The sequence below is a fragment of the Rhamphochromis longiceps genome, linkage group LG6 (assembly GCF_057381845.1).
Source record: "Rhamphochromis longiceps isolate RC_006_pf linkage group LG6, R_longiceps_female_GT1.1, whole genome shotgun sequence".
In the NCBI taxonomy this organism is placed as follows: Eukaryota; Metazoa; Chordata; class Actinopteri; order Cichliformes; family Cichlidae; genus Rhamphochromis; species Rhamphochromis longiceps.
Genome location: NC_140562.1, coordinates 16,597,165 through 16,615,814, shown reverse-complemented (window position 1 = coordinate 16,615,814; position 18,650 = coordinate 16,597,165). Strand labels below are relative to the sequence as shown.

At 42.6% G+C, this 18,650-nt stretch overlaps 1 protein-coding gene across 2 annotated transcripts in view; it reads left to right on the top strand.

Moving 5' to 3' along the window:
• Nucleotides 1-18,650, top strand: part of LOC146667769 (protein sidekick-1-like) — a 289,559-nt gene that overhangs the window by 269,310 nt on the left and 1,599 nt on the right. For both annotated transcript variants that reach the window (XM_085409457.1, XM_085409456.1), the window contains 14 exons: nt 574-677; nt 831-901; nt 1,696-1,831; nt 3,430-3,486; nt 3,608-3,709; nt 4,849-4,964; nt 11,619-11,805; nt 11,900-12,037; nt 12,114-12,275; nt 13,585-13,710; nt 14,219-14,383; nt 14,716-14,853; nt 16,786-16,906; nt 16,989-17,118. In XM_085409457.1, coding sequence (XP_085265583.1) covers nt 574-677; nt 831-901; nt 1,696-1,831; nt 3,430-3,486; nt 3,608-3,709; nt 4,849-4,964; nt 11,619-11,805; nt 11,900-12,037; nt 12,114-12,275; nt 13,585-13,710; nt 14,219-14,383; nt 14,716-14,853; nt 16,786-16,906; nt 16,989-17,118 — 1,753 coding nt within the window. The remainder of the gene's footprint in view (nt 1-573; nt 678-830; nt 902-1,695; nt 1,832-3,429; nt 3,487-3,607; nt 3,710-4,848; nt 4,965-11,618; nt 11,806-11,899; nt 12,038-12,113; nt 12,276-13,584; nt 13,711-14,218; nt 14,384-14,715; nt 14,854-16,785; nt 16,907-16,988; nt 17,119-18,650) is intronic.

The following is an 18,650-nucleotide window of genomic DNA, read 5'->3' as shown; positions in this document are numbered from 1 at the left end:
CCTTTGGAATTGTCAACTTGCACGTCTGGAAAAGTGAAAGGTATATCTAGATATCCAGAGATCTTTTTTAGGGATAGCCATGCATGTTTCTACAACACGATGCTAAACATGCCCACCTGCACTCAAGCCCTTTAACCAACTGCAAACATTTGGAGCATCCTGGCACGAAAAACACAAAAAGACTCAGGACTGCTGGGCAGCTAGAATCCTGTATCAGACAAGGATGCAACAACATTCGTCTCCCAAATGTCCAGCAGCTGGTCTCCTCACTTCCCAGACATTTACAGACTGTTGTTAAATGAAGAGGAGACGCTACACAGTGGTAAACATGGCCATGTACCAACTTTTTTGTTGCTGCCACCAAATTTAAAAACTTTTTTTTTTAAATTACAGATTACTTTTTACACGGCATCCCAGCTTTATTGGAATTGGGATTGGAGAAATGCAATGAGATTTGCATTACCTCATCCCTTTGAAAAGATGTTGAATCTCGTATCGCTTGCTTTTCCTGCTAAAACTGGTCAAAATAAATTTTTTTAAATAATTCTTATATGTGTGTACTTGGATTTAAAGGCTGAAGCCCTTCACTTCTTACAAGTTTCGTATGGTTGCCACCAATGACGTAGGAGACAGCGTCCCCAGCAGAGAGACGGAGGCTGCCACCACTTTGCAGGACGGTGAGAAACTGGGATGCTGACACTGTATGGGAGAAAAGAAGTGGGAAGACGGTGCATTACGTGGATTTGAAAACATTATATGATGTAAGGGGATGGGCAGTGTGTCTGACTTTTCTTTTTCTTCTCCACACTCTCTCTGTGTTTTCTTTCCAGTGCCTAATGAGCCTCCAGTGATTCTCTCAGTGAAGCCGACAACTACTACCTCAGTGCTGGTGCACTGGAAGGTAAGTTCAGACTTCTGACACACCAACAATCCCTGATAAACACAGAGCCGCACAACAAAACATATGGTTCGGGTGCACGTTATTTACTTATTTTGAGGATAAAACCCCTTACAGCCTCTGTGTTAATTTGTACTGCATGTGTTTTATTTCTTGGGTGTAATTATTGTTATATATTGAAGCAGGAGAGGTCAGAGAGGAGAAAAGAAAGATTGGAAAAATGGCAGGAGGGCAAAGCAGGCACTAAGATGGACACACAGTCCTGAGATGGGGGAAATGTTTATCTCTTAATGAGTATATACCAGCAGGAGAGATGTTATAGGGCAGAAGAATCCCTCAGCTATCAGTAACATTCAACAACACAGGCAAAAAAAGAGGGGAAGATGGTAAATAGAGCCTGGCTACTTCACTCCTTGTCTTTCTTCCTCTTCTACTTGGAAATGTCTTCTCTCATCCTTGTGGCTTTACGTCAAAGCAGAAGGAGGCAATGAAAAAACAAAGTCACCAGCAATTTCATCATCCTTTACAAGAGTGCCAAACCTACTGAAGCATCACTTTCTCTGTGCAAGTTACAGCCAGACCAATCCAGCAGCCCCTTAAAGTGGACATGCTGATAAAATACTGCTCTGCCAGCCTGTCAGCGTCCTGTCTGTTGCTGTACTACACAAAGGAAATGAAAATAAGCACACACACAGAAAGTTCTCAGAAGCTTAGAAATCTCTTTTTGAGAAAGTAGCATTGTTTTTGTTGTTTGTTTGTTTTAACACGTGCTTGTGTGTGTGTCTGTATGTTTCCAGCGTCCCAGCGATGACAGCGTTAATGGAGTTTTGACTGGATACCGGCTCTATTATAGAGAGCTCCCGGCAAACGCTTCCACTCTCACAGAAGCAGAAGTCCAGACAACCAAAAACAACACAAGTGCCCTCATTACAAGTGAGTACTTCTGCTACTAAAGGAAACAACTGCTCTTTACCCTCCCGGTCATCAGACTGTCTGTTATCAGGCTGTTGCTGGAGGACGCCTCGCCGTGGGTTAAATTTTTTTTCTCTGCTGGTTAGGAGAACCAGTATTGCATTAAAACTACATTCTGAATCCTATTTAATTTATCCAGCAAGGATGCCAACATTGCCATCCTTTTATACACACCCACAATGTTCTATAACACTCTGCTGTCCAACTTCAGCATCTCAACCCAAACTACCGAACTAGCAGCCTCCGTTTGCAGCTTTTGATACAACGATGCTACCGTGATGATAATGGCATGTTTACCTTTTGCTGCGGAGATGGAGACAGGAAGGGGATGATTTGGTATGCAGTACAAGTCAAACTGTGGATGTGGTATGTGTTTTAACAATGAGGGTACTAGGAAGTAACAAAAACAGTTTTCTGACTAACAGCTATGGATTTTACAAACAGCCTTGACTGGAAGTCCTATTAGATATGGCTAATAGCAAGCTAATTAAGCTAATGTTAGGTCCATATGTTGAAAATGTATTTGTCAGATTTGGCTTAATGTTTCCAGTTAACTCAGTTTTTAGCTCAAACCTTTTAAAGGGCTCTTAAATGTGGAGCTGATTGCTTCATGCTCTTCATGCCAAAGCTGCAGGTTTTTCTCTAAATCGTATAATCCCGCTGTGATTTGGATGTGTTGTATGTTTAAGATTACAGAACGGGTAATCTAGTGCTGTCTCGAAACACTAGTTCTGCTTGCTCAAGTATAAACTTCCCCAAATCCAACGAAAAGCAGGACAGAGCAACAAATACTATCTCAAACTTAGGACCTGGCAACTATAAAACTCTGTTCCTCTGACTTTTTAATTGCTGAGTATTGATCTGACTGCAGCCCCTTTTACATTGCTTCAACATGTGGAGATATAGAAAGCTTGCTGCATGCATTCATTAGATCATACATGGCTGGTTGAAGGTTTAATGCTTTGAAACTCTTGATTTTAGAAATTAAAGCGATTAACAGCTCCTGCTATTTATAAAATCACAAAATAAGCCATAATGGAGAGGATTAAAAAGATCTTAATAATACTGGAATGCAAGGTTGGCATTCATTTTTAGTTTGAAAAGAATTTATTCAGATGCAAAAAGTATTAAAGAAAAGAAAATATGAGGAAAAAGTATTATTTTCAGGCGTTTCATGCATCACGGCTGAGATCTGGGATGAAACGTGTCACTGCAAGGACACATTGATCAAATGGCCGCCTTTGGACAGTTGTTTTTCTTACGAGGGTGTCCTTATTGCATTGTAACAAGGCAATAATAAAATATTATTATGCACTCTACAGCCCGAAGTGCTTTACGGTCGACTGATTATCTGTTTGACTAGATTGGCAGACGCACAATTGTCCCTCCACCCAAAGTCCGATGAGTCCGACGAGCACATCGAAGCATAAAAGTCTTTCAAACGTTTCCCTCTTAAATACGGGGATTTTATTGAATTGCATTATAATTGCTGAATTTATTGTTGAACTTGAAACTTTATTGATTCACTTTCCATCCATCTTTCTTTTACTCCTTCCAAGCCAAGAGCACCTTCAAGACGGTCAGCAGTGACTCGCTCACAGAGTTTGAGTTGACACGTAAGTAATTTATGACCAAACTCCGGGCAATTTTTTAGTGCCAACGTTAAACAACTTATGTGCTTTGTAAGCGTGTTGTGCAAATACCTTTAATGCCAAGTTGTTTATCACTTCTTTGTAGAACTGAAGAAGTTCAGACGCTATCAGATTGTCATGACAAGCTACAATATCATCGGAGAGAGCCCACCCTCCAACCCAGTTGAAGTGTCTGTCGGAGAGGCAGGTGTGTGAAAACAGAGCTCACTCCACGCAGGCTGCTCATTTTCTTGTCAAACCATTTAAGTGGGTATTTAAATAAAAATTCTAAAAGCATTTTAAGAAAGCACATTCCTAACCTTGGAAGTTCCAACAACAATCCCAACTTACAAGCCTCCTCTGCGCTTTCGGTGCGTCCGTTACGTGGTCGTCAGCAGCAGATACAGAGCAGTGTCGATGGATCTGTCTACATTTTAGGGTCATTAGCTGTCATGATTTTATCCAGAGCTTTCCATGTGCTTTCAGACTTCATGATTAAATGCCTGAAAGCTGTGGAAAAAGCTTGAGCAGACCTGGAGTGTCAAAACCTAATTTGTTCCTGTGTGTCTGCTTTCTATCACTATTATCCAGTCCTTTGTTCTCTCTCTTTTTCTCTCTGTCATCCTCTTTCTTTTCTTTGTCCTGTCCATTCCTCCTAGCATGGGCCTTTGTGTGTGCGCGTGTGCGCGTATGTGTACATGCATTTGAAATCCTGCACAAGGTCAACTGTTTTGCTGCGATGCCCCAACCTGTTTATCTTTCACTGGAGAGTCAAATCATGGATCCATTTGACAGACAGGAGTGCAAATAGATCCTCGCTCTCTTTCTTTGTCTCTCTTTCATACACACATGCGCACACACATACACACAACAAGAAGGCAGTTATAAACCACAAACACGAATGCAGGTAAACAGATTTGCACATTATGATAGTAGCGCTGGTACATTTTTGCAATTTCTCCCACAATCTCACACTCCCTCCTTCAGACCACTGCTGTATTCATATTCAAGTGGTGTGTATGTGTGTGTGCGTATGTTTGTAGTTTGGTAGGCCATACATATCACAAGCAGGGGAGTGAGAGGTGAGGATAAGCAAGCGGAGCAGGAGGGGGAGGCAGAAAAGGCTGGAGGGGGATGATGAAATGGGGTGATATGGCCTTTTCTCTCGCCTCAGGTGCACACTGCCGAGTGGTGTTCATGCATATGTGTGGTACAGTAGAGTAACAAGGTACTGCCTTAGGCTCATTCTAATTGGAAGAGTGGAACAGATCTTCTCTACTTCCCACTCTAACACACAGTTGCCGGCTCACATAGTAAGAGTCTAACGAAAATTCTCACCTGCTGCAGCTCCATCGGTGGCCCCGCAGTCCATCACAGTGTCCGCCGTGTCTCCCTCCACCCTGGAAGTGACCTGGGACACGCCCCCACTCGAGACTCAGAACGGACTCATTCAAGGATACAAGGTGACACACAGACAAACACAGAAAACCATGCGTGTACATGCAAAGACTAATTTTGCCCTTGCATCAAAGTATTTAGCATGAGTGCTCATGTGAGAGAGAAGCACAGAGAGCTGGCTCTGTATTTAAAGTATCTCTCTAGTCTTGACTTGGAAGGGTTTTGCTCTGTTGCGCCTTCAAGTGTCGTGTAGGCACACGAGAGAGAGCAAGAGAATTAAGTTAAAGGAAGAATCTGAATATCCTTTAATGGTTTGAGTATCACTCCTCTGGCCGTCTCTCCCCCTCAACTCCCCTGTCCCACCCTCTCACTCCTAATACTTCAAACACAAGGTTATCTGTCCTGCTTTAGACACATTGATTTTTGCCAGAGCAGAGGTAGGAATGGAGAAGAAAGAAGGGAATGTAATATTTGCAGAGTGAAGGAATGAGACGTGCAAGTGATCCCCATAGAATCCTGATTAGAGCAGCAGATCGAGGGAATATGTTTAAACTACCAGAGATGGATGGACACAGGGAGGGGAGTGTGAGGCAGAGGGGGTTAAGGAGATTAAGATGAGAGGAAAGAGAGCAAAGAAAGAATGTTTAATGAATTTATAGGTTCTCACTTCTGTTAACACGCTGGTAGATGAATAGCACAGAGAGCAGGTAGGACTTTAGGTAAACTTCTTTGCAGAAGTATTTTTGCTACGGTGTAATCGCACAGTATGTAGTTGTAGCTCAAATATTAGCAAAAGACATAGTTTGATATCCTTGCGCAGTGTGGGATCATGGGAGTTATTGGTCTTCACCATCATTTCCAGTGAAATTCTAACGTGACAAAGGAAAAAAAAATCATATTTACTGATTCAGTTCAAGTCAGTTTTATTTATATAGCACCAAAATACAACAACAGTCACCTCGAGGCGCTCACAGAGAAAACCCCAACTATCTAACAACCTCCCTGTGACCAAGCACTTGGCGACAGTGGGAAGAAAAAACTCCCTCTTAACAGGAAGAAAACTCAGGCAAAACCAGGCTCAGGCAGGGGCAGCTTTATCAAAACGTTTTAAGCACAATCTTAAAAGTAGAAAGGCTCCTGGCTCCCGATTCCTGAAAGCTGAAAACTCTCCATCCTCCCACAACAATCTGAGAGCAAAGTGCTCTGCTGGGGTGATACGCTACTACGAGGTCTTTGAGATCAGGTGGGGTCTGTTTATGTGAGGAGAAGGATTTTTATTTTTTTCTGGATTTAAGAGGGAACCAATAAATAGAAGCCATTATGTTGTCCAAGAGCTACAGATAGACCATACGGGGACCAGCTGTTTTCCCTGTGGCCTAAACAATCAAACTTCATGAGTGTGAAGAGCATTGTTGTAACCTTACAGTATGCACGAGTAAACGGGACATGATCCCGTGGCAGCTCCCTTTGCCACAAACAGCCTTTTTACTAGAAAAATATTTCTTCCTCTTTCAGCTGAGGCTGAACACAGTGATGGATTTGTAGAAGTACACATTAGTCTAACAGTGCATTGCAGTGGATACGCACCTTGGTAGCATTATTAACAGCAGGGAAGCTTTGTTAATGCATCAAATAGATGTTGTTGCTGGATGGGCTTTAAAGGTTCTTTAAAGGTTCAGGCTCTTTACTGTGAATGTTTTTGGGAAATGCAAGTACACAAGTAAGTCAAAAAAACACTGTGAACAGCAGTTGAGTTGTTTTTAGACGTTCTAATGTGAAAGTGTTTTGTATTGTACCTTTAGTTGACTGAAATGCTGTAGAGAGCTTGTCAATCACATTGAACATTATGAGCGAGGGGTAATGAGTAATACCCAGCTGTGCCGGTCCTGCTGAGCAGAGATAAAAGGTTGCACTTTATAAAATGTTAATCTGGCCATCAATGACAAACTTTTAGATATGAATCAGTCCTTTGTTTGCAGGCTTCAGGTTTTTCTCTGGTTTTTTTCCTTTCTAAGATAATTACAAGCTTACGACATCCATCGTGATATTCCCACAAAAAATAGGTCAGTCATTTGTAACAGGAATGATATAGAAACAAAGCCTGGAAAAGATAAGATCCATCCATCCTAAACATCCTTCAACAAAAGAAAATGGCTGGAAAATCCATTTAGGGTTCTTGATCTTATCAAATAATATCCCGATCATTTTCATCCATGACAGATTCAAATTGTTTTTAGAGTAATCCTAAGTGTCTCACACTCCTACTGAATACCAAAATAGAGCCACTAAACAACAGTGGAGTGGATTACAAAGTGACCTGGACCTTTTACAGCCATTCCTTTAAAGTACCACGAGAGATACTGCCTATTTTCTAAAATGAAATTTTTAAAATGGAAACCCTCCCCTTTTGCAGGAGGTAATACATCTTGATTTTAAATTGAGCATATGGATGAGTAATTCTGTATCTCATTATTCTAAGAGCATGTGGAAGGACAGCCACAGCATAATGCTGCCCTCAAGTGCTACTCGGAAGCTGCTACCTCCAAGTTTGGAAGTTGTAAAAATAGCTTATGGTGCTCCGTAGTGCTGTCTATATTAGGAGCAATAACAAAATGGACCCCCTTTGCATCGCTCCTGGCCGTGTTTAACTTTTTACACCAAGCTGCATGGAGACAGTTTTCGGAAACATTGAGTGTCTTAATTTGGCAGAAAAAGCATACGTGCATTTAAAAACAGACCTGGTAAAAGTTGCTGTTCTTGTTGCCTTTCATTGCTTTATAAAGAATTTAAGCAGATCTATCATAATCTTTCATACTGCTACATGATACTAATGCCAAATACATCAAATTTATCATATTATTATATCTAGCAGTCCCAAACTTGGTATGCATCTTTATGGTCCAGCACATCAATCAAAGCATGCCAGTAGACCAGTGCGTCTGTGCTTATAAAAGGCCACAATTTCTTGAGAATGAGTGAGCCGAGTGTTCTTCATGATTAGATACGCAGGTGGTTGATTGTCCTTGAATGCTTGTTGGAGAAAATGTCCATGCTTCAGCTGCATAAATTCATTTCCAGCAAAACTGTGCTCTGATCCTTATTTGGTTTCTTGTGATTATTCCATTTAAAGCTGAAAAATTCCATCTAAAAGATGGTGGCTTCTTTGCAATTTCTCATTTCACTTTAAAGGTTCTTGTGTAGCTTTATTTCTAATGTTAAGACACTATTAACAGAGTCGTGTGTCAAATTTGGCAAATGTGTCGGGAACGTCCTGTCATTTCCTATCATACAATCGGCCGTTAGTGTTTTTTTAACTAGAGAAATATTCTACATTCAGCCGAGACTTGCGCGTAAATCTAACGGACGCTACGGTGTTTTTAATGCACCGAATAGATTTTCTGACAGGATGTGCTTTTGAATCACTGCTTTCTGGTAATAAGATAGCAAGTATATTGAGTTTTCTCACTAGAGGAAGCTCACCTGAAATTAAAAATGTTTAGTTTCATCAAAGTCAGTTCAGTAACACATTTATCAAGGTCAAGTCAAAGTCAAAGTCAACTTTATTGTCAATTCTGCCACATGTACAGGACATACAGAGAATAGAAACTTCGTTACTCTCAATCCCTAGATAAAATAGAAAATGAACATTTAAATATAAGAGTGATTAAAAATGCAAGTAAAATATTTTAAAGTAAAAAAAATTAAATAAATATAATACAATTTTACATATAACAAGAAAGCTATACAATATACAATATAAGGGTAAATGACATTGAGTGCAAACCAGGCAGAGTAGTGCAAATAGGCAAATAGTGCAAATGGAGATTTGGTAATGTACGGTATGAGATAGTGTAACACAAAGTCTTATGAGGTAATGGCAGTCCAATGCTCCACAAAGTGACTGGTAACTGGTGCAGGCCAGTGAGTGAGTTAGAGAGTGTGTGTGTGTGTGTGTGACAGAGTTCAGTGAGACCGTGGAGGAGAGAGGGGAGAGGGGGCAGAATCGGGAGGGAGTTAAGCTTCCTGACAGCCTGATGGATGAAGCTGTCCTTCAGCCTGCTGGTCCTGGCCTGGAGACTCCGCAGTCTCCTCCCCGACGGCAGCAGCTGGAAGAAGCTTTGCATTGGATGCGTGGGATCAGCCGCTATGCAAAGGGCTTTTTTAGTGAGACGGGTGCTGTAAATGTCCTGGAGGGAGGGGAGAGAGACACCAATGATCCTCTCTGCAGCTCTCACTATGCGTTGGAGGGTTCTATGACAGGACGCGTTGCAGGCTCCAAACCACACAGTGATGCAGCTCGACAGGATGCTCTCGATGGTGCCTCTGTAGAAAGTGTGCATGATGGGGGCTGGTGCTCCTGCTCTTCTTAGTTTGCGGAGAAAGAAGAGACGCTGCTGTGATTTCTTGGCCAGTGCTGTGGTGTTGTACGTCCAGGAGAGATCCTCTGTGATGTGCACACCCAAGAACTTGGTGCTGCTCACTCTCTCCACAGACGCTCCGTCAATGGTCAGAGGAGCATGTTGGGTGTGCATTCTCCTGAAGTCCACAACAATCTCCTTCGTCTTCTCCACATTCAGAGAGAGATTGTTGTCAGCACACCACGTGGCCAGGCGTCTCACCTCACTTCTGTAGTCGGTCTCATCCCTGTTGCTAATGAGACCCACCACCGTTGTGTCGTCCGCAAACTTGATGAAGAGGTTGGAGCTGTATGATGGAGTGCAGTCATGGGTCAGCAGAGTGAAGAGGAGGGGGCTCAGCACACATCCCTGCGGGGCCCCTGTGTTTAAAATGATGGTGCTGGATGTATTACTGCCGACCCGTACTGCTTGAGGTCTTCCGGTGAGGAAATCCAACAGCCAGTTGCACAGTGAGGTGTTGAGCCCCAGCTGGACCAGTTTTTGAGTGAGCTGTTGGGGGATTATAGTGTTGAATGCTGAACTGAAATCTATGAACAGCATTCGAACATATGAGTCTTTTTTGTCCAGGTGTGTGAGTGCCGAGTGGAGTGCAGTGGAGATGGCATCATCGGTTGAGCGGTTGGGCCGATACGCAAACTGGAAGGGATCCAGGGAGGGGGGCAGGACAGTCTTGATGTGTTGCATGACTAGTCGTTCGAAGCACTTCATCAGGATGGGAGTAAGTGCAACAGGACGGTAGTCATTAAAGCAGGAGGGAGATGACTTTTTTGGAACCGGAATGATTGTGGTGGCTTTAAAACATGTGGGGACGACAGCCTGGATGAGTGATATGTTGAAGATGTCTGTGAAGACATCAGTGAGTTCCACTGCACAGTCTCTCAGTACACGACCAGGAATGTTGTCAGGACCCGGAGCTTTACGTGCATTGATCCTGCTGAGTGATCTCCTCACGCTGTCCGGGGACAGAGTCATCACCTGGTCACCAGGAGGGGGTGGGGTCTTCTGTGCAGTGGTGCTGTTTTGGACTTCAAAGCGAGCAAAGAAAGTGTTCAGCTCGTTCAGCAGGGGGATAGTGCTATCACAGGTCTGTGGTGGGGGCTTGTAATCTGTGATGGTCTGAATGCCCCGCCACAGGCTCCGTGAGTCTCTGCTGTCTTTGAAGTGATGCGATAGGTACCGCAGCTGCACAAAAATTTTGGCTTTATTAAAATGTAATGTATGCATGCTATAAGCTACAAGACTCATGGTCTTAATATTAATATTGATCACATTGTGCGGGGACAATAGTTACATAACCTTTGTTCGGTTTCATTTTAGTCATTGCCAGAGTAGCCTATATGTCTCCATTACTGGCTGATGTCATAAAACTTAATGGGCACATCTATGATTATTGATTATTCCCACGAGTATGGGCAGTCTGCAAATACATGAGGCTAAATGGCCATGTACCTTTAAAGTGTCTTTAAACGCTTCACAGAGGGCATTAGGATTGTGTTGTACATATTTGAACTAGACCTAAATTAAATACGGTGCAATAATACAGTAGCACCTCACACAGTTTAGATTTAATTGCTCAAATGTGAAGCATCCATGTTTATGCTACAGTCACAACACGGAAAACAGTGGTTGACCACAGCACAACCAGAATTATGTGCACTTAACACAATGAATGGTACCAGATTGAATGAGGTCAAGTTGGCAGTTTTATGCAATCAGCAAATAATCTGATGCTCTATTTAATTCACATTAAATAGATTTAAACTAGAAATAAAGAAATTTCTTCACAAATAGTGACATAGTTGCTGCAAAATGACGTGCTCTGCAATCTGGCTTTTAAGTAGGAATATAACCCGAATGAAACCAGTGCAGTCAGTTGAGATACATCCCAGATGAGTTGCATTCATCAACACAGATGGACTCTGGACTATCTGAGAGTGATTGCAGTCGGTCTGACACTTACTGCAACTGTTTGGAGACAGGTTGCCTTTCAGCAGGCGATTGCACAACTACTTACAATCAGGCGCCAAATGCATAAATCACGCAAGGAGGTTGCTCAATCTACTGTGACTGAACTAATAGCTTTTTAAAGACATCAGTTCTGAAGTATGGCAACCTGCAGCATTGTACTAAAGTGCTAAAGGTCCAATTAGGATACTTTCAAAAATAACAGCACAAATATTTTTTATTTACTAGTTAATTTCGATAAGTGCAACTAAGCCAAGTGCAACAGCTTGTGAATCACAAACAGAAGAAAATGAGAAATGAAGTGATGCCGACAGAGTTCCTGTTCTGCGTTTTTAGATCCACTACTGGGAGAGAGACCAGCAGAACCAGAGTGAGAAGGTGAAGGTGATTTTTGTCCCGGACACCCGTGTGCACCTCACTAACCTGTCCAGCTACACATCTTACCTGATCACACTGACAGCCTTCAACATGGCTGGAGACGGACCGCCCAGTGACCCCCGCGGGGCCCGGACCCTGCCGTCAGGTATGTAGTGATGATAGTTCAAGTCCCTGCAACCAAAGCAGCATCAAATTTTCTGATGTCTTTTTTTTTTTTAACATCCTTTATGTGTCTGCAGCTCCCAGCCAGCCGAGTCTCCTGTCTTTCTCTGAGGTGACGGGAGGAAGTGTCAACGTATCCTGGGGAGCTCCACTCAGTCCTAATGGACAGGTGGAAGGCTACAGGGTCATTTACGAGCCCACTTCTCCTATACAAGGTGTGCACACACATATGCACACTCACAGGAGTACATGTTGATTCTTGTGCTGACACGTCTCTTCGATTGTCTGCAGGGGTGACTAAATTGGTGACAGTTGATGTGAAAGGCAGTTGGCAGCGGTGGCTGAAGGTTCGGGACCTGATCAAAGGAGAAACCTACACTTTTAGTGTTCAAGCTCTCACAGTCAGCTACGGCCCACCAATACAGGCAAACATCACTGCTCAGCCTGTGAAAGGTATGATTGGCTGTATAGAGTCATGTTAGATTCAGCTAGAGATTGCAGTGTATTGTACATGATCGGTTATTGAGACAATTAAAGAAATTACATGGTCAAAAAAATCTGTAAAATGTGCTCATCACAGTTTCCAAGTTTTCAAATGTCTGCAATAATGGAAAAAGGGGTTTTAAAAGATGCTTTTATCTTTGAGATTATTTCTTTGTCAACAGCAAATCGGGTGAGGAAAGATGTTGATCTGAACAAAAACTCACATGTGCCACAGTACATGTATTTTCCGCCAAATGTTCTCCCCCGCATGCCTCGGGATGCTGCAGTACAACGTTACAGTAACAGTGTGACCCCGAGCGATGAGGTTTTAGCATGTCAAAAAAAATGTCAAAAAAAACAAGCTTGTTCCTGTGCACACTCCTGACTTGATCCAACTTCTGTGATGACCCCTGGAACTCTTCCTGGTCCTAACTTTCTCCTCCTGGTTTTGTGTAGGAGGTGTGTGTAGAGTTTGAGATGCAGGTCCCAAAATCCAACACACTTGTTAGCACTTGGCTAAGTGTTTTACAAAGGGCTGAGGGCTAACCTTCTCTCTCTCCCACAGCAAGCAGGGGCTTGGCTGGTTCGGGTTTTGTTTGCTTTCTGTTTAACTTTTTTTTAGATACTTCATCACTTACTTGCACCCACACACTCACCACATTTCTGACGTGCCTGTTCCACTTTTCTTTTTAGTTTATTAACTAAATAAAATTAGTTTACTTCAGCTCTGTATTTTGCGTGGTCTTTTGTTTTGAGCTAGTTTGGTGTATGAGTCTTAGCCTTGGACATCAAAAGACCAAAGGTGGGTATTGTGTAAGTTTGAGGTCAGACAGGGACCTCAAACAAACAGCCCTACTGGAAGAGGTCCAGAGGTGCACAAAGAAATGACTTTGAAGGGGAAATTGGTAGATAATCTGCATTTTACTTAAAAATGATGACAACACACACTTCTAAGTATTTACATGTAAATTATCTTTTCAATGATTGGACGTAGGGAAGTGGACTGCGTTAAACATGGCATGCATATTAAAAAATCAGGTGCTCTGTTCCTCTCAAACTCATATGACCCATGAAGAATTTAATCTGTAATAGATCACAATGGTCTTAGTTTATTATTTGCTGGCAAATGAAGCCTGCAGATCATGTTATTAGATTATTCTGTGTAATGTAATGGCACATTTATTTCCATAAATTAATAAACTAACCAGTGTTATGGTTTGTTTCCAGGAAATGAAAATGCATTAAGTCATAAACAAGACTGAATGTGTCCCTTTGACAGGCTCCCCTGGGTCACCCATGGACATGTCCATCACCAAGACTTCCTCTGACCTCACTATCCAGTGGTCAGAAGGAGACGTCGGTGAAGCCTCTGTTACCGGATACACTATTGAGGCTCGTCCCTCAGGTGAGCACGAACACAGACGGCACGCGCGGGTCAGCCTTGACTCATTTGACACGCATCTTTTTATCATCCGTGCTAATTATTTTAATTAATAGAGGGCGAGCTTAAACACTACACTGCTCCGAACCGTTATGAGTGCAGGTTTCTACAAATTCACAGAGACCTGCTGTGCAAATCAAGTCAGCCACAATTTTCTAATAAAGATTACCAGAGGTGTAATAAAGGAAGGGAACGTGTGTGTGAAATAGTTTTCAGCACTCTGCAGGAGAGCGAGCCGAGACTGTGGTATAATTCTGCTGCTGATAATAACGGATATGCCCCTTTCATTAAGGGTAATAACTGTGATCACTGTCATCACCACATTATCATCATCATTATCATCTTTAATGTAATCTGACAATTTATAATTTTGTTTAATCACATTTAAAGATTGAAAAAGGCCCGTCCATCAAAACACAACTCTCTCTCTCACTCTCTCTCTATTTCCCCCACTCTCTCTCTCTCTCTGTAGATGAGGGGGTGTGGGATTCCTTCATCCGATTTCTCCCTCCGAGCAGCAGGTCTGTCTCAGTGCCGCTGGAGCGCCTGAGGTCGGGGATCAGCTACGAGTTCAGAGTCATCGCTGTTAATAGCTATGGTTATGGACAGCCAAGTGCACCCTCTGCTGCTCTCGCTGGTAAACACACTCACACACACGCGCGCACACACACACACACTGCTGGAGACAAGGCTAATGAACAGCTCCACAATGCCTAACAGTCTATTGGAGACAGTGTGCTGGAGGGTAACTGCGATTGTAATGTGGTTTTGCTGCCACCTAAAGGCAGGGTCACACAACTACACCTATGTATTCAAATGATTGGACAGGCGTCACATAATTCACAATTTTTCAATGCATTAAATCATTTATGAAAAGTCTTCTGTACAGAGTAAAGTATTATTTATAAAGTGAGGGATACTGCTAGATGGACTAAAGCATGTCCCTGATATCTGTCCCTCCGCCTGCAGCGATGTCGGATCGGCCCTTCTACGAGGAGTGGTGGTTCTTGCTGGTCATGGCATTGGTGGGACTCATCCTCATCCTGGTCCTGGTCTTCACGCTGCTGCTGCATGGACACAGCAGCAAGTACAAGGCATGCGGGACAGGTGCGTGGCTCTGATGCTTTCGTGGTGTCCGAGCAGCGGGATGCATTAAGCTGTGTAGCAACAAGGAGACTTGTTTGTTTAGCTTCGTTATAAAAAGGATCCAGTTTTTTCTGCCTTCAGTCACACTCAGATTGTTCCTCTCAGCCTCTGCAGGCTTCTCACATGGATCGTCCACAGATTCATTAAATTATCTTCCAGTTATTGTTGCAGTTGGTGCATGCTTCTGCACATTTATTCTGATTTTAGATCTTCTTGCAATATTGTTTCCTTTCCAAGATGATTTAGGATAAGAGGCACCCTGGAGCACCTCAATGAAAAAAGCCCTCTAATAGCAGTAATTTCTTGTCATTTAGGGACATAGCTTTAGGTCAATACAGAAAATAAGCAGACTTTTGTTTTAATTGCACAAATGCCTGCTTATTTCACAGCTTGTGACATAAAACTAAACTAAACAGACTGTGGAATGACACTGAGCAGGAAAGATCATGTCTCCTGTGACTTTCAGCACAATAGACACAATAACCTGCATAAGTTGAGTCTTGGTTTTTGTTATTTTTAATATTTATGTTTTTATGCAATATATTTCACAAGTGGAAAATTGAACGTGTTCTCGACGCAGGTATTTTGAAAGCCCAGTATTCTAACTCGCACTGTTAGATATTCAAATGTGGACTGCTCTGTTATATTTCAGCTTCCACAGGTCAGTGAGAGAGATCAGCAGCTCTCGAGCCGGAGGGTTGGAGTTTTAGTCATGGATGATTACTAACGTGCTGAAGAACAAGCTCCCTCCCCACAGTAACAAAGCAGTCTTAGTTTACCCAGTTACTCTGTTGAAGCATGTAGAGGCTTCGCTTCCTGTTTTCCTCCCCGTGGGCCTCTGTGTCGCAGTCACTTGGTGTGTGTGTGTGTGTGTGTCCAGGTTACATCAGGACAGCTGTTAGCCAGAGTTGCCACAGAAACCCTGGCACAACCTCTGGGCAGCAGATCAAACAGGGTGAGGGAGGTGGTGTAGGAGGGGAGGGAGAGCTGCGCGTATGACCCCGTAATCAGAGTGAATACAAAGCTGGAGTCACGCGGCAGCAGACTGCATTTCTGATTTCTATTTATTTATTTTTTTGTGCAGCAGCTCGGTGTGTTCCACTAATATTTCCCTCAATTTAAAACATGATATTGTCTCCTTTTATTGCTTCATTTTTATGCTTAACCCTCCGGCTCGAGAGCTGCTGATCTCTCTCACTGGCTGCCCTCTCCCCACACTGGAAGTTCTACACAACGCCCACTGTTTTAAAAAGGCCCAAAACATCATAAAAGACACCTCACATCCTGGCCACTCCCTGTTCGAACTGTTGCCCTCAGGCAGACGGTACAGGGCAATCAGAGCAAGGACTAATAGACTCAAACACAGCTGCTATCCAACTGCAATAACACATCTGAATACTACAAAAAAATGTCCATCACGCCACTCTTGTGTTAATCTATGCACAGTCTGAAGCATGTGTGTGGGAATGTATGTGAATGTTTTACTGTTATATCTTATTAGTATTTTAAGTATTCTATCTATTTTATTTATTGAATTTTATTGTTTTATTTATATTTTGATATTGCTAGGGATGATGCAATGATCGGGGACCATTCTTAATTTCGTTGTTCTCATGACAATGACAATAAAGTTTCTGATTCTGATTCTGTTATTGGTGGGTAAATGATTAAAGTTTCCTGTGCTGTTATTGCCTGTCTGCCAAATTCACATCCCACTTTGATTTGCTTCTTATTTGGAGGCTTGAGAGGTAGCTGGATACATAACAAATAAACAGGAGATTGTAAATAAACCCGGTGCAAGAAGAAATCCCAATATGTGGTGCTGAACCACTTTGAATTTTTAATATTCATCTGAACCAATTCCATCTATTTTGTTTTGTTTTTCGTCTTTAGGGAAGCACGTGTCCACCGCAGAGGAGTCTGTAACGCTGGACAATGGAGGTTTCACAGCTCTGGAGCTTAACAGCAGGACGCTCAACACCAAGAACTCCTTCCTGAAAAAGAACGGGACCAGGTGAGCACTCACCTCTGTCACACGGACGCAATCCAGGATTTGATCAAAACATGACAGATTTCATTTCTTTGTGTATGTCCAGGTCTCCTCCAAGGCCCAGTCCAGGTGGACTTCACTACTCTGATGAAGATATCTGCAACAACTACAATGGAGCTGTGCTCACTGAGAGCACCACACTCACGGAGAAACCCACTGAGGTCTCTGAGTCAGAGGTATGTCTTTCTACCTGTCTGCCTCTCCTCCTCTTAGTTACACAGTTTAAACAGAGCGTTCCATTGGCTCATTTTCTTCATATATGTTTGCTGTTTGTTAATCGCTTTGACGTCTTGATTTTTCCATATCATGACTTTATATTGTACAAAAGTTTTGACAGACTGCATAGAGGGCTGTTAAAAACTACGTTTATCCTCACTGCTTCCATCAAAACTAAATGCATAATCAATTTGACCTGATTAACTGTAAGTGTGAGCACCTCTGTAAAACCAGGTGTTTGCAGTTTGCTGGTCTAGAGCATTCAGGTGTTCACTTCCCAGGAGTGGACATGCCAGGAAATTTGCCCAAGCTCAGATTATGCAATGCTCAGAGAAACTGCAAAAAATCCATGAGCTACATGTTAAATGGTCATGACAGTACAATTAGAAAAAATACTGAACGAGTGTGCTTTGTTTGGAGGGGTTACCACAAGGATGTCTCCAAAACAAACATGGCAGCGTGGTTTAGGTTTGAAAAGTTGCATCTGAGCAAAGAAACAAGACTTCTGGAACAATGTCCTCTGGACAGACGACACCACAGTGGATATGTTTGGCCATGATGCACTGCACCATGTTTGGTGGAGACCAAACGGAGCACATTAGTACAAACAACTCATACCAACTGTCAAGCACGGTAGCAGAGAGGTGATCCTTTGGGCTTTCTTCAGCCACAGGACCTGGGCACCTTGCTTGAGTCCACCATGAACTCCTCTCGATACTAAATAATTCTGGAGTCAAATGTGAGGCCATCTGTCTGAAAGCTAAAGCTTGGTCATGTAACGGGACAGTGATCCCAAACACAGCAGCAAATCTACAGAATGACTGAACAAGAAAATGATCAAGGAGTTGCAATGCTCCAGTCAAAGTCTTGATATCAACCTGATTGAAATGCTGTGGTGGGACCTAAATAGAGCTTTGCATAAATGAATTCCTGCAATGTTGTAAAGAAGAGTAGGCCAAAAGTCCTCCACAACGATGCCAGAGATGATAAAGTCAGGAAAAACACCTTTAGTAGTAGTAATTGAAGTTATTGCTCCTCAGGTGTTTCTACAAGCTTCTACATCCTTAGTTTTCCAGGATAGCACTGAGTCTTTTTCATAAGTCTGTAGGTCTACATTATACAACATCTTCTGCATGTCTGCAATGCCTCCTGTGTTGTTCTGTTAAAGGACAGAGGGCATCATTTTGTGTACAGACTATAAACTGTCTGGTTCAAGCCTGAACTGAACTACACTAATTTCCTGTTTCATCTTTGCTTTCGTCAATGTGTGTGTGTAGTCTGTTTACATTTACATCTGTGAACATTAGCTTGTTTAAGAAAATTCATTTCCTCCCTGCCACTCCTTATCAGCTCCATCCCTGTAATGGTTTGTAAAAATCTACACGGTTAAAAGAAGGGCAGCTCTTCTGTGTGTCTGATTGAGGAAGTGTTACACACTATGCTAATGTTTTTACCCCTCGTGAATGCGATAACTCGAGAACAAGGCAAGGCG